The sequence below is a fragment of the Impatiens glandulifera genome, chromosome 1 (genome assembly GCF_907164915.1).
Source record: "Impatiens glandulifera chromosome 1, dImpGla2.1, whole genome shotgun sequence".
Taxonomy (NCBI): Eukaryota; Viridiplantae; Streptophyta; class Magnoliopsida; order Ericales; family Balsaminaceae; genus Impatiens; species Impatiens glandulifera.
In genome coordinates, this window is record NC_061862.1 from 113,076,135 (window position 1) to 113,089,704 (window position 13,570).

The 13,570-nt window shown below is 28.9% G+C and overlaps 1 protein-coding gene across 1 annotated transcript; it reads left to right on the forward strand.

Moving 5' to 3' along the window:
* The first annotated feature begins 3,122 nt into the window (after positions 1–3,122).
* Positions 3,123–6,302, forward strand: LOC124940728 (protein FAR1-RELATED SEQUENCE 5-like). Its single transcript, XM_047481267.1, has 4 exons — positions 3,123–3,210; positions 3,288–5,476; positions 5,758–5,819; positions 6,209–6,302. Exons 1-4 carry the CDS (start codon positions 3,123–3,125, stop codon positions 6,300–6,302), a joined length of 2,433 nt encoding a protein of 810 aa, XP_047337223.1.
* The last annotated feature ends 7,268 nt before the right edge of the window (positions 6,303–13,570 follow it).

A 13,570-nucleotide genomic window follows, 5' to 3' on the forward strand; every position in this document is an offset into this window, starting at 1 on the left:
AAACTGAATAATACTTAATTTCTGATCAGAATAAGAAACTTTATAAATATCTATAAAATAACTAAACTGAAAGACAACCAAACTACAAACTCCCACTGAAGTTAGAGATCGTCGATCTCTATGATACTTATACGAGCAATATTCTCATGAAAAACATTACGCGATAAACTCATTGTCAAGGAGTTTATAACCACAAAGTTTGTACATAAATATTTTATAGAAATCTATCCACTTTGTATCATAAAATAAACTTGATATCAATATTACTTAATTTGATGCCTAATAACATGTCACAAATTCTGCTACAATATTGGATGATGCCTTAAGTGTTTGTTTGATACTTCTTCAAGAAACGACAAAACCAGCTAGAGAAAAATATAACCCGAAGTAGATTTCATACTATTTTAGCATCCCGTAATATCAGAGTCTAAATACTCAATGATCTCAAGACTATCCGACTTTCTACATGTGAGCATTTAATTTTTAGTTCTTTTCAATTATCTCGTAAGTATTATCTACTTAATGTCAAACAAAATTTGTGACAAACAAAATGTCACCCATATATAAAACCATAAATACATGTTTACTCCCACCGAACTTGTGATACACAAATAATCAATTAAATTCACCTCAAAACCAAAAGAGAGAATTGTTATTTTGTAAAACTTATGGTATCACTAACGAGACACTTCTTTAAGTCTTTAACTTGCAAACCATATTAATTTGGTCTCTCGACTCAAAGTTTTCTCATTGCACCAAATTGTTTTTCAATGTCTCTATTGAAAAACCCCTTAACATCTATTATGGTGAAGCTCTATATCAAAATATGCAACGAGTACAATAAATTGTCCTTAAAGAGTAATTCAATTAAACTGGATTGTCATAAAGACACTTGATTTGAGGTTGTTGAGTTTGTACTTAATGAATTTGATCAATATTATCTTGTTACTCTTGATTTTTGAACATTATCATCAACATCAATAAAACCTTATCAATGTCAAAACACTTTATATATAAATCAAATCTTCCATAATAGGAATTATTGATTTAAATTATTTTTAAAGATAAAATCATTTCTCTCCTCAAACTCAATATCCTCAAAAATAAAATAGTCTCGTCTAAAAGAAAAAAAAACTATCTTTAACTTGACATCATAAAAGTTATAGCCCATAATTAATTAGGATATTTAAAAAAGTGGTTGCTCATATTTATTAACTTAAGTAATAACTAAATTCAAATAATGATTTATTCCATCCTAAAATACTTAATGCAACATTAATATCAAATCTTTGGACAGTAATATTAATTGCTAATAATATTTTGGTGTAATGATAAAACATTAATAATAAGACATGTTAAATAAGACTTTATAATTATTATATATTTACCATCACAAGTATTAATGTAATTCTCTCAATTAATTATCTTTTGGACCAAATAATATAATCACATGAATTACACACTACTACCATTCAAAATTGTCTTGAATTAATTTTAACAAACATTGTCACTTTGGTGACTATTTGTATCAATACAATCAAAATAATGAACAATAATATCATTATTTTAAATTTAAATATTTTATTATGGTATATAACTCAAATAAATAATATATAATTTACTAAAGAAACATATAATTTATTTTATTATAAAAAATAAAATTATATGATAGGACAAATAATGAACAACAATATCATTTAATTATTGAATTTGAAATTGGTTAATTAAATAAAATAAAATATTTTAAGATTTATTTGACCAAATTTCAAATATTATTATGCCGAAATCTAATTATTTATTAATTTATTAATTTATTAATAATAAATAATATTAATTTTTTAATCCTAAAATAAGGGATATAATTAAAATTTTATAATATATTAATTTATATATACCCAAGTATTCCTTAATTCTCTCTTTTAATATTTTTATATAATATATATTATATATTATTTAATCCCTTAACAATAAATTCCTTTAAATAGGGGACCGGATTTGCTGTCCCTTAGTATGTATCATAAGCTGTGCCGTCTTAAAACGGCGTCGTAATTAAAAAAAAAAGGCGTCGTAATTAAAAAAAAATAAAAATTAATGCTGTCCGGAGGCCCTTAGTGCCCGAACTCATCTCTCTTCCCTTCCCTTGTAAAACAATCTCTCTAATTTCATACGCTAGAGGAAAAGGAACTTCAAGTTAGGGTTTTTCAAAATCTCCAAGATCGTCGTCTTCGTCTCAAATCATCTTCGTTACGGTTCTACTCTCTCGCGACCTGTGAAGCTAGGGACTCTCTCGCGACCTGTGAAGTTAGGGTTTGTCCTCTCAACATTCGTCTTCGTCGACTCAACATTCGTCTTTGTCTGTCGGTCATTTATCCGTCCACCGTTATCGATTATCGATTGTGCTTTATTGCGGCCTGAGATTCCTGAAATACTATAGGTATTTGTTTGGATTCAAGTTTAACAATTGTTTTGAATATACTTATTATTACACATCAAGAACTCAATCCAATTAACAACATTATAGTATAACTTAAATTTAACAAAGATTATAGTTTAAAGATTACAGTTTAAGTTTAACTATGTATATATTCTTCAATTATCTAAACTAAATATTACTGATTAGAGTTATAAAGCTTGAATGTAAGATTCTAAGAAACCCCCTGCCACTTTTAAGATATGCCACTTTTAAGATAAGAATCAGTAACTATTTCCTTAAATTTCTTTGTTAAAATGAAGAACTTGACCTGATACATTCTCATTGTATCTCATAATATGTAAATGAGCAATCCTCATACTTTATTTATTTGATAGATATATTACCTTAAAGCATATAGATATAATTTAGGTAATTGTTATATGCTTAATGAATTGGTTCAGGAATATCTTATATTTATATTTATATGGTTCAGGGTTTATGTTGTTTTTTCTAGAAATTGTGAAGTAAGATGTACAAGTGTGTGTTGATTTAAAAAATATATACTTATATCAATAGCATCTCATAACTGGGCACTGTTTTAGATTATTTTATAGTAAAAGAGGTTAAGCATTGTTAGACTACTCATAAGGCTAATTTGAAAAATTAATTAAAGTTCTTCTTTTCTTTTTCAGATTTGAAAGTGGTAATCATGGAAAGTGGATCTACAAGTTGTCGTCGATTGAATTTTGAAGCAAATGAAGAGTGTCAGGATGATGGCGTGAAAGTTATTAATGAAGGTTAGAATTATATTGTTTTTATAATGTTTTATTATTGTTAGGTTGAATTTGACAACATTATTTTATTAATTTAAAAGGGTTGAACAATAAAATTGATTTGGAGAACATTGAGGCACCTATATCAGAAGACTTTCTACCTAGTATAGGTCAAGAATTTGAAAGTGAAGAAGATGCTTATCAGTTTTATTTGACATATGCTAGAAGGATTGGATTTAGCATAAGAAAATCTAGATGTCATATTAATAAATCAGGTGAAATGTTGGATAGAGTGTTATTTTGCAGTGCACAAGGCAAAAAGGAAATAGATAAACGTCGTGATCTTTATGTGAAAAACAAACGTGCTGAAACACGGTTTGGTTGCGAAGCTAAAATGAAGATTAGTCGTCGAAGTAATGGCAAATTATGCGTGGTTCAATTTGTGAGAGAGCATAATCACTATCTCACAAGTCCCAACAAAACACATTTCCTTAGATCCCATAGAAAAATATCTTCTTCTGCAGCGATACAAATTGAGATGGCTAGTGAAGTTGGAATCCCCCAAAAAGCATGTCATGATCTTATGGCTAGACAAGTGGGTGGGAGAGAGTTTTTAGGTTTTATCCCTAAAGATTACAAAAATTATTTGCGTTCTAAAAGAACAAGAAACGTGATGGTTGGGGATTCAGGAGGTGTATTGGAATATTTGCAAAAACAACAGTTACAAGATCCTAATTTTTTCTATGCTATTCAACTTGATGAAGATGACCTAATAACTAATATTTATTGGTCTGATGCTAAGATGAGAGCTGATTACGGTCATTTTGGAGATGTTATTTGTTTTGACACAACTTATAGGAAGAACAATGAAGGTCGTCCAATTGCGTTGTTTGTAGGTGTTAATCATCATAAACAATCGATAATTTTTGGTGTATCTTTATTGTATGATGAGACATCTATGTCATTCGAGTGGTTATTTGATACATTTAGTAAAGCCATGAGGGAGAAAAAACCAATAACTATTCTCACAGATCAAGATGCATCCATGGCAAAGGCTTTAACTTTGAAATGGCCAGAGACACATCATCGTTTATGCATTTGGCACATTTATCAAAATGCTGCAATACATTTGAGTGGCGTTTTTTCACAGTTTAAAGGCTTTGCTAAAGATTTTGCCTCTTGTATATATGATTTTGATGAAGAGAGAGATTTTATTACAGCATGGAATCAGATGTTGACTCAGTATTCATTAGAAGAAAATGATTGGCTTCGGCGCATGTTTCAGTTAAGAGAAAAATGGGCTTTGGTGTATGGCCGACATATATTTTGCGCAGATATGACTACAACCCAAAGAAGTGAAAGTATGAATAGCATTGTAAAAAGGTATGTCACATACAAACACAAGTTTTTGGACTTTTTCAATCATTTCGAAAGACTACTTGAGGATCGTCGATACGAAGAGTTAAAAGCTGAAACACGGTCTAAAGTAAGTGCTCCATTCTTGGAATTTCCAATTGAAATTTTGAAGCAAGCAAGTAGTATTTATACCCCCGAAATATACAAGTGTTTTCAAACTGAGTGGTGCAAATCTCATGATACTAGTGTCAGAATAATCGAGAATGATGGAACTCTTACAAAATATGAAATTAATCCTCTCCGAAAGAGTTACAACAATCATATCGTTATAGTTGATTTATCGTGTGGAAAATTTGAATGCGATTGCAAAAAAATTGATTTTACTGGAATTTTATGTTCACATATTTTGAAAATATTTACGATAAACAATATCGTAAAGATTCCAAATAAGTTCATACGAAAAAGGTGGACACGAGAAGCTAAGGTTGGATATTTTGAAGTTAATGAATCAACTAGTGACCAAACTAGTTTGTCTACAAAAGTATTGCAAAGTATGCGATATCAAGAACTGTGTGGACTGTATGTTCAGTTGGTAACCAAGGCAGCGGAGAGGAATGATACATATAAGGTTGCTAAAGATGATATTTTGCGTACGTTGAAGTCGATGGATGAGATGTTACAAGTTGGTGAATCAAATGCCACGAATATTTTAAAAGAGGTAGAAATTAGTGTAAGAGACTCTCATGGAATTAAAGGGATTAAAAGGAAGGAGAAAACAATGTCGGGTAAAAGGTTGAAAGGTGCCCTAGAGAGAATGTCAAAAAGAAGAAAAAGATCAAGTAAAACCAAACAAACATCAACACTTGAGAATGTTCGACCACACTCTATGCATGGAACTCAGTCTCTACAACCTCTTCCAACACAACATTCGCAGGTATAACTATATTTATAATTACCATTTTTTTATTATTGGTTCTCTTTTCTGAAGAAAAATGGAGTTGGTTATTTGACTCTCTAATATGGTTTGTTACAAGCTGGGAATTTGTTAGAATATGCTCTACCTATTAAAGCTGTAATGAAAAAACATTTACATTTATTTAGGAACTACAAACACATGTTTTAATAATTATGTTGGTTGTTATGTTGGCTCACTAATGGTCAATTTAAGTAATACTGTATGTAAATATTCTGTTCTAACTATTGTGCAAATTGTAGTCAATTTTTGTGAGCACTGGTCAACATCTCTTGGCTGAAAGTTCGCAGTCTTCAATGCGATGGTTGGCTGAAAGTTCGCAGTCTTCCATACAATTACCGAATGTACTAATGGTATTTTGTTATTCTTTATTTTATCCAGTTAAATTAGCACATTTTTTATAATATTTTTTATTATATACTGCATATTTACAAGATATTTTTCATCCATTTGATAGGTACAACACTCATCGGATATGGTTTATTGTCAGACACAAAGTTTACCAGGCAGCTATAATCATAATTACAATGATAAATGTGATTGTTGGCATTGTAAAAACAAATTGAACTAACAATAAATGTATGTTTGTGTTGATTGTTTTAATTTGAAACTTTCTATTGTGATTTAATATGATCTATTGAAGTGGTAACTGTACGAGGTTCATCTAGTGACTAGATTATTGGTGTGGAACAGGGATGCTTATGGTTTTGCTGTAAGACCTCAACATGTACAAAGATACCGTGAATATGCTACTATATACAAGGTTTTCCTATTCTTCTCTTCTTAAGACTTTCTCTTTGTAATTTTAATTCTTGATACAGTTGTGTAGTTGTAGTAATGTGAATGATTTTTGGTGAATTATCTCAAATTGTTAGCCGATTGTGATTAGAGAGGCTCAAGATACTCCAATTCACATTGTAGATTGTGTTCAGACCTTTCATTTTTTTTGTTTGTATTTTACGATTGATTATGAGAGTCAAATTTGGATGGTTCCATCCATATGGATATGTTCCACACCTGGAAACTGGGGAAATGAGAATATTTTTCTTTCATCTAAAATCATTTGAGATCTTACTATGGTTGTATGGAGATAGACAAGAAAAAAGAAGTAATGTAACTAAATGGTTCTTTGATGTCCATATATTAGGAGGAGGAACGATCAGACAGGTGGGGGAACTTTTTGGAGAGACAAGAATATCCTGCTACTGGATTACAAGAAGGCAAAGTTCAAAATTCTGTAGAGCAGGTAGCCTCTATGCAGACAAAAGATACCAACATGGAGAAGGGTGTTGAAGGAAATGATATATGCGAGAAGAAAACATCTGACGGTGAACTGGTTGAAGATGTATCCAAGGCAGATATGAAAACACACAGGGTTCAAATTTGGACTGATATTAGACCATCCCTTCTTACTATTGAGGATATAATGAGTGTTCGTGTAAAAAAGATTAATATAGCAAATGAAGAGCAACATAGCATTACAATACAAGCAAAAATAACTATAACTACGATAACCACTTAAAATTTTTTATTGGTTGAATAATTATTCACAATTCTCCATTCGTCTTCTTGGATTGTTTTCCGTCCACAAGGTCCATAGAGAAGCTCTTAATCCACTATGACACAGTATTATTCATCACTCATTCGTCTGCGAGCGAATGATTATGTAGATGAGGAGTTGACTGCCATAAAGCTTTGTTCCTTAGTCTTACAATATTTCATGACATCTGAAAATGAATAATAGAAATCTTATGCTAACTGAATAAAAGTATGAGGATTAATGATGATGTGAAATAGTAACAAATACGAACATACAACCACTTAAACAAAACATGTAAATATGCTTTTAAAAAAGGTTTCCTTAAAAAAAGTTACTATCACATATAAATATGATATATTGAATTACCTACCCAAATATTATGAGGATGAATGATGTTCACAAAAATTAACTCAATTTGACATTTCAGGATATTCCTGAACCAATTAATTAAGCATATAACAGTTACCTAAATTATATCTATATGCCTTAAAGGTAACATGTCTATCAAATAAATGAAGCACGAGGATGTCTCATTTACAGATTATGAGAATGTATCAGGTCAAGTGCTTCATTTTAACAAAGAAATTTAAGAAAATAGTTACTGATTCTTATCTTAAAAGTGGCAGGGGTTTCTTGGAATCTTGCATTCAAGATTTATAACTCTAATCAGTAATATTTAGTTTAGATAATTGAAAAATATATACATAGTTAAACTTACTTAAACTGTAATCTCTGTTAAATTTAAGTCATACTGCAATGTTGTTTGGATTGAGTTCATTGATGTGTAATAATAAGTATATTGAGAATAAATTTTAAACTTGAATCCAAACAAATACCTATACTAGTATTTCAGGAATTTTAGGCAGGAATAGAGCATGATCGATGACAGTGGGCAGATAAACAACCGACAGACAGACGAAAACGAATGTTGAGCCGATAAAGACGAATGTTGAGAGGACAAACCTTAGCTTCACAGGTCGCAAGAGAGTAGAACCGTAGAGAAGATGATTTGAGATGAAGACGACGAATCATTGTGATTTTGAAAAACTCTAACTTGGAGCTTCTTGCTCTCTAGCATAAATGCATCTGTTGAAAGATTGTTTTAGAGGGGAAGGGAAGAGAGGACAAACCCTAGCTTCACAGGTCGCGAGAGAGTCCCTAGCTTCACAGGTCGCGAGAGAGTAGAACCGTAGCGAAGATGATTTGAGACGAAGACGACGATCTTGGAGATTTTGAAAAACCCTAACTTGAAGCTCCTTTCCCTCTAGCGTAAATGTATATGTTAGTGTGAAGAAATTAGAGAGATTGTTTTACAGGGGAAGTGAAAGAGATGGGTTCGGGCAGTAAGGGCCTCCGGGCAGCATTATTTTTTTATTTTTTTTAATTACGACGTCGTTTTGAAACGACACAGCTTATGATACATAATAAGAGGAACAGCAGATCCGGACCCTTTAAATAGATATTGTAATCAATCATATCTTCAATTTCCTCAATTTAAAACTACTCTGATCCATCTTTTTTAAAATTATCTTAATTCATTATTGCTTAAATAGAGAGAAATCAAATATTCCTTAATTTAAATATATCGAGAAACTCAACTAATCTAAATATTCATAATTATCTTAATAATAATTAATTAGTTACAAAGAGAATATATTTATTAAATAACAACAACAATCCTTATATTTTCGTCCTCAATTATTTGATAACAATATAACAATAGAGAACCCTTCAATTTAAGGAGAGAATCTAAATATCTATAAATATATCTAAATATCCATAAACATAAGATGATAATATCATAAATTTTAATCTAATTTCAAAATATATAAATTTTAATGAAAGATATATCTTTCCCATTAAAATTTTTATAATATAAGATAAATTCTGAAAACATCATTTGAAATTATGAAGATCTAATTATCCTAAATCTAGAGATATTATTAGATAATTCAAATATCTCTTAGTATCATCAATTTTCATGATAACATCATATAATCTAATATAAAGATATATCAATCTTAATTATATATATATATATATATATATATATATATATATATATATATATATATATATATAATCCGATTTAAAATTTCAAATCTAAAATATATATTCTTCATAATATTATCAAAATCAATATATTTTTATTCCTAATAATATTATTGATATGATTTGAAATTGTCAATATATATATTTTATTTGAAATTATCATAAATTCATATATATATATATATATATATATCTTAATTTAATTTGAATGATGTATATATTCTCACAACATTAAAATGACTCTGATACTAATTGTTAGAATTATCCTAGTTAGATCATAATTTAATGTGTGAGAAATTAAAATACAGCGAAAGCTTACCTTAATTTGATGAATCATGAAGCTTCTCTTTCTTAGACTTTGCATGTATGCAATGATTCTTTAATCTCTTTCTTTAAACTTTCCTTATATGGAATGATTCTTCAAATTTTTTGAGTACTGCAATAGGTTTCTCTCTATTGATGAGGACGCAAAAGAGAATTGTCCATACTTCAAATGGGGATTATTACCGTTACATATAACCAACATTAAGTTAGTTATTATAGTTATGTTATTTTTAATTTAGCCTTTCATAAAATTAGAAATGCCACTTAGGTATCTTCACTTTATATTCATGACAAATACACCTATAAGTCATAAACTTAATTTCACATTAGATAACATTCTTTTGGATTATATTAAAGATGATATTTGCACAATTAATTTTTTTATATTAGTGACCCTAAAAATTCCAACCGGAACTACTTTCATTGTATGGTGACCTGCTGAATTCGCTAGGGATTTGTTACCTGAAGAAATACTTCAAGCATAACAACTTCTCTAGTTTTGTTCGCCAATTGAACACTTATGTATGTAACAACTTAGATCTTTCTTTATTCTATTGTTTATTTAATGTATTGAATTTTCCTTTGCTTTGAATCTATAGGGATTCAAGAAGGTTGATTTAGTGCAAAATCGCGAACGAATGTTTTAAAAGAGGACGGAAGGTATTGCTCTGTGATATACAATGTAGGAAGATCTCTATGATAATAGCATCTACGGTCGCCGTATTAGCACAGGCGGTAACAATTATAGTGACGATTATATCACCGGTGAGAGCGATATCCACAATGGACTCCGAGGAAAAGGTGAGAGAGTTCGATCATCGAACTCATATCTAGATGAGATTACCAATATGAATCGAGGAACAAAGACGAATCTGACAGAGGAGAATGATCGAATGAGGAGAGAAAACGCTTGTCACATCCTATTTTACAGCATTGTTAACTATCAACGATAGCGAATGGGGATATGTCGTCGACGACGAATGTGGATCTGTCGTCGCTGATATTATCAACTATCAACGACGATACTGTACCGTCGCTAAAAGTCATTGTCTTTCAGCGACGAGGACGACGGTTTTATTCGCTGTCACTGATATTTATAAGCGACATCATTCAGACTTTTAACGATAGTTTCTGATGTCGCTAGTGAGACATTTTCCACTAGTGATATATATAATATATATATATATATAATAAAAAGTAATCAGCGAAAGAAAATTAGTTGATATTAATGGCATGAGTTAATTATAAAAGATAATATATATAAAATATATATTAAAAGTTATATAATATATATATAAGAAAAAATATTTAATTAGAAAAGAAAGATTATGAGAGAAAAAATAAAAAATAAATTGCAAAAAGGAAATTAGTTATAAGAATTCATTATGAAATATATATATATATATATATATATATATAATATGACCTACTCAATTTATTAATTAGTTATAAATCTCGAATTAAGAGTTATTAGATATACAAGCAACTTACTAATATCAATTCATCTCTAATTTCGTGATCTCACAATTATTTGTATCGACCTCTTATTTCTCGACAAACCAAATATCCCTATCACATTTTCACATGTCTCTTATCCCGAGGAAAATAAACCAACAATCTCAATCAATATTTAACTTCGTGACCACATAATTTGATTAATCAAATATTTGATTCATATTTTTTAACCACTCTCGATTATTATTGGCCTATTATCTCTCGGCAAATCATATCCCAATCATACCTGGCAAGTTCAAAACATACCTGTATCATTTTTAATTTTATTGTCTTCGCTAAAAGTCATTGTCTTTCAGCGACGATGGTTATGGTTTTATTTGTCATCGCTGATATTTATAACTACGATGGTAAGGATTTTAGCGATAGTTTTTGATGTCGCTACTAATGCATTTATATATATATATATATATATATATATATATATATATATATATATAGATATAGATATAGATATAGATAGAAAATAAAAAATAATTAGCAAAAGGAAATTAGTTATTATTAGTTTCATTATTAATTATGAAAGATAATATATAATATATATATTAAAAATGATAGACAATATACAATAGACTCTCGATAAAATTATAACCTCGATAAAGTAATAAATTCTTACAGTCCCGATTCGGGCCGAATAGTTAAAGTAATAATTTCGATAAATTTATTAAGTAATATAATTTATTTGGGGTATATAGGTCCCAACTGATATATAAAAGTAACAATATACTATTTTTTTAATAATTCAGAGTGCCTTAGTAAAATATGAGTCCATAGTTGTCTATCATCCTCATCTATATATATATATATATAATGATGCTTAATTTTTAAAGTGTCCGGATTGCCGGGTCGAGAGCTGTGGTTAATTTGGATACTTGGGTCGGATTATGGGTTGACCTGTTTTTAAATTTAAAACGGTTAAAAATAAAATTAAAAATGCTAGAAGTATGTTTCGAACTTGCAACCTAACAAAACAAGTACAACTCTTTAACCAACTAGGCTACAAAGACATTATATTTTAAATTCAAACACCAAATTTGATAAATGCGGGACGTTTTAATATTAATATAAGTTCAACTTTTTAACTAACTAATATATAATGATGTTGAGTAAATGGATACTTGGGTCGGATTATGTGTTGACCCACCCATAAATTTAAAACGGTTAAAAATAAAATTAAAAATGTTATCCGTAATTTTTTTCGCGGTTTTTTATATTATTACTCGTGCAAATGCACGGGCTAAATGCTAGTTATCTTAATCTTGATTGTTTTCTTTAAGACCCTCAATGATTCTTCATTAAATAAAATCTCGGTCTTGTCGTTTTTATCTAGATAATCCAAAAGTTGATCCACATTCATTGCGTTACGATAGTGTAACTCCTTTATTATTGACCCTAATTCCCTAATGTATTCTTCTTCTAAAGCCCTTGAGATAGGAAGCCATTAAAGATTAATACAATAAGAAAGAAGAGATTAGTATAAAATTGATTAAAGAAGAAAAGAAGAAAGAAGAAAGAAGATAGAAGAGTAATAGAAGATTTGTCTTATATGTACTTGAAAATGAATATTTTGAAATAAAAATCATCTTACACTATAGGATATTACACCATTTACGGTACATATTAAATGATTTTGAGAATAGAAAGTGTTTTATAATTGATTATATTTTAACAATTTATACAATAAATGTACCGCATTATATAGAATTTGAATTTTGAAATTCAATAACATTCAATAAAATTATATTTTATTATTATACATGTAAAATAATAAATTATTATTTTATCGATTAAATAACATTTTAATAATTTAATATTTGTTAACTGACCCAATCTTATTACTTTATTATATGTATAAGAAAAAATATAAAAAATAATTAATTAAAAAAGAGATGATGAGAGATAAAATAAAAAATAATTAACAAAAAGGAAATTAGTTATTATTAGCTGTATGAATTAATTATGAAAGATAATATATATTAAAAATTATATATAATATATATAAGAAAATAAAAAAATAATTAATTAGAAAAGAGAGATGAAAATTTAAAATTACTAATTAGGAAAGAGAAAGGGTTGAAGAATGTATCTCCAAAATATTTAATTAAGAGTTATTAGATATACAAACCAACTATTTATATTAATCGATCTCTAATCTCATGATCTTGCGATTATTTGTTACCGATCTCTTATCTCTCGACAAAGCACACATTTCGATCACACTTTCAAATGTCTCTTATTCTGAGGAAAACAAACCACCAATCTCAATTGATATTTAACCTTGTGACCACATAATTTGGTCAATCAAATATTTGATTCATATTTTTTAACCACTCTCAATTATTACTAACTATTATCCCTTGGCAAGCCACTTCCCAATCATACTTGGTTAAAAGTTGTACTTGTTTTTGTTAAGTTGCAAGATCAAAACTTACATATAGTAATTTTTATCTATTTTGTCTCATATATATATATATATCCAAATTAACTACTTATCTCGACTCGGCAATTCGAACACTTTAAATTTAAGCATTATTATATATATATATATATATATATAAATTAGTTAGTTAACACGTTGAACATATACTTTAAGAATGTCTCACGTTCATCAAATTTGATGTTGAATT

What these genes read in the sequence shown, in the direction of transcription:
- LOC124940728 (XM_047481267.1), top strand. Translation starts at nt 3,123, where the DNA reads ATGGAAAGTGGATCTACAAGTTGTCGTCGATTGAATTTTGAAGCAAAT. An exon ending in TTCCAACACAACATTCGCAG is followed by an intron (nt 5,477 to 5,757) that starts GTATAACTATAT and finishes TGCAAATTGTAG; the next exon opens with TCAATTTTTGTGAGCACTGG. An exon ending in TCGCAGTCTTCAATGCGATG is followed by an intron (nt 5,820 to 6,208) that starts GTTGGCTGAAAG and finishes GGTGTGGAACAG; the next exon opens with GGATGCTTATGGTTTTGCTG.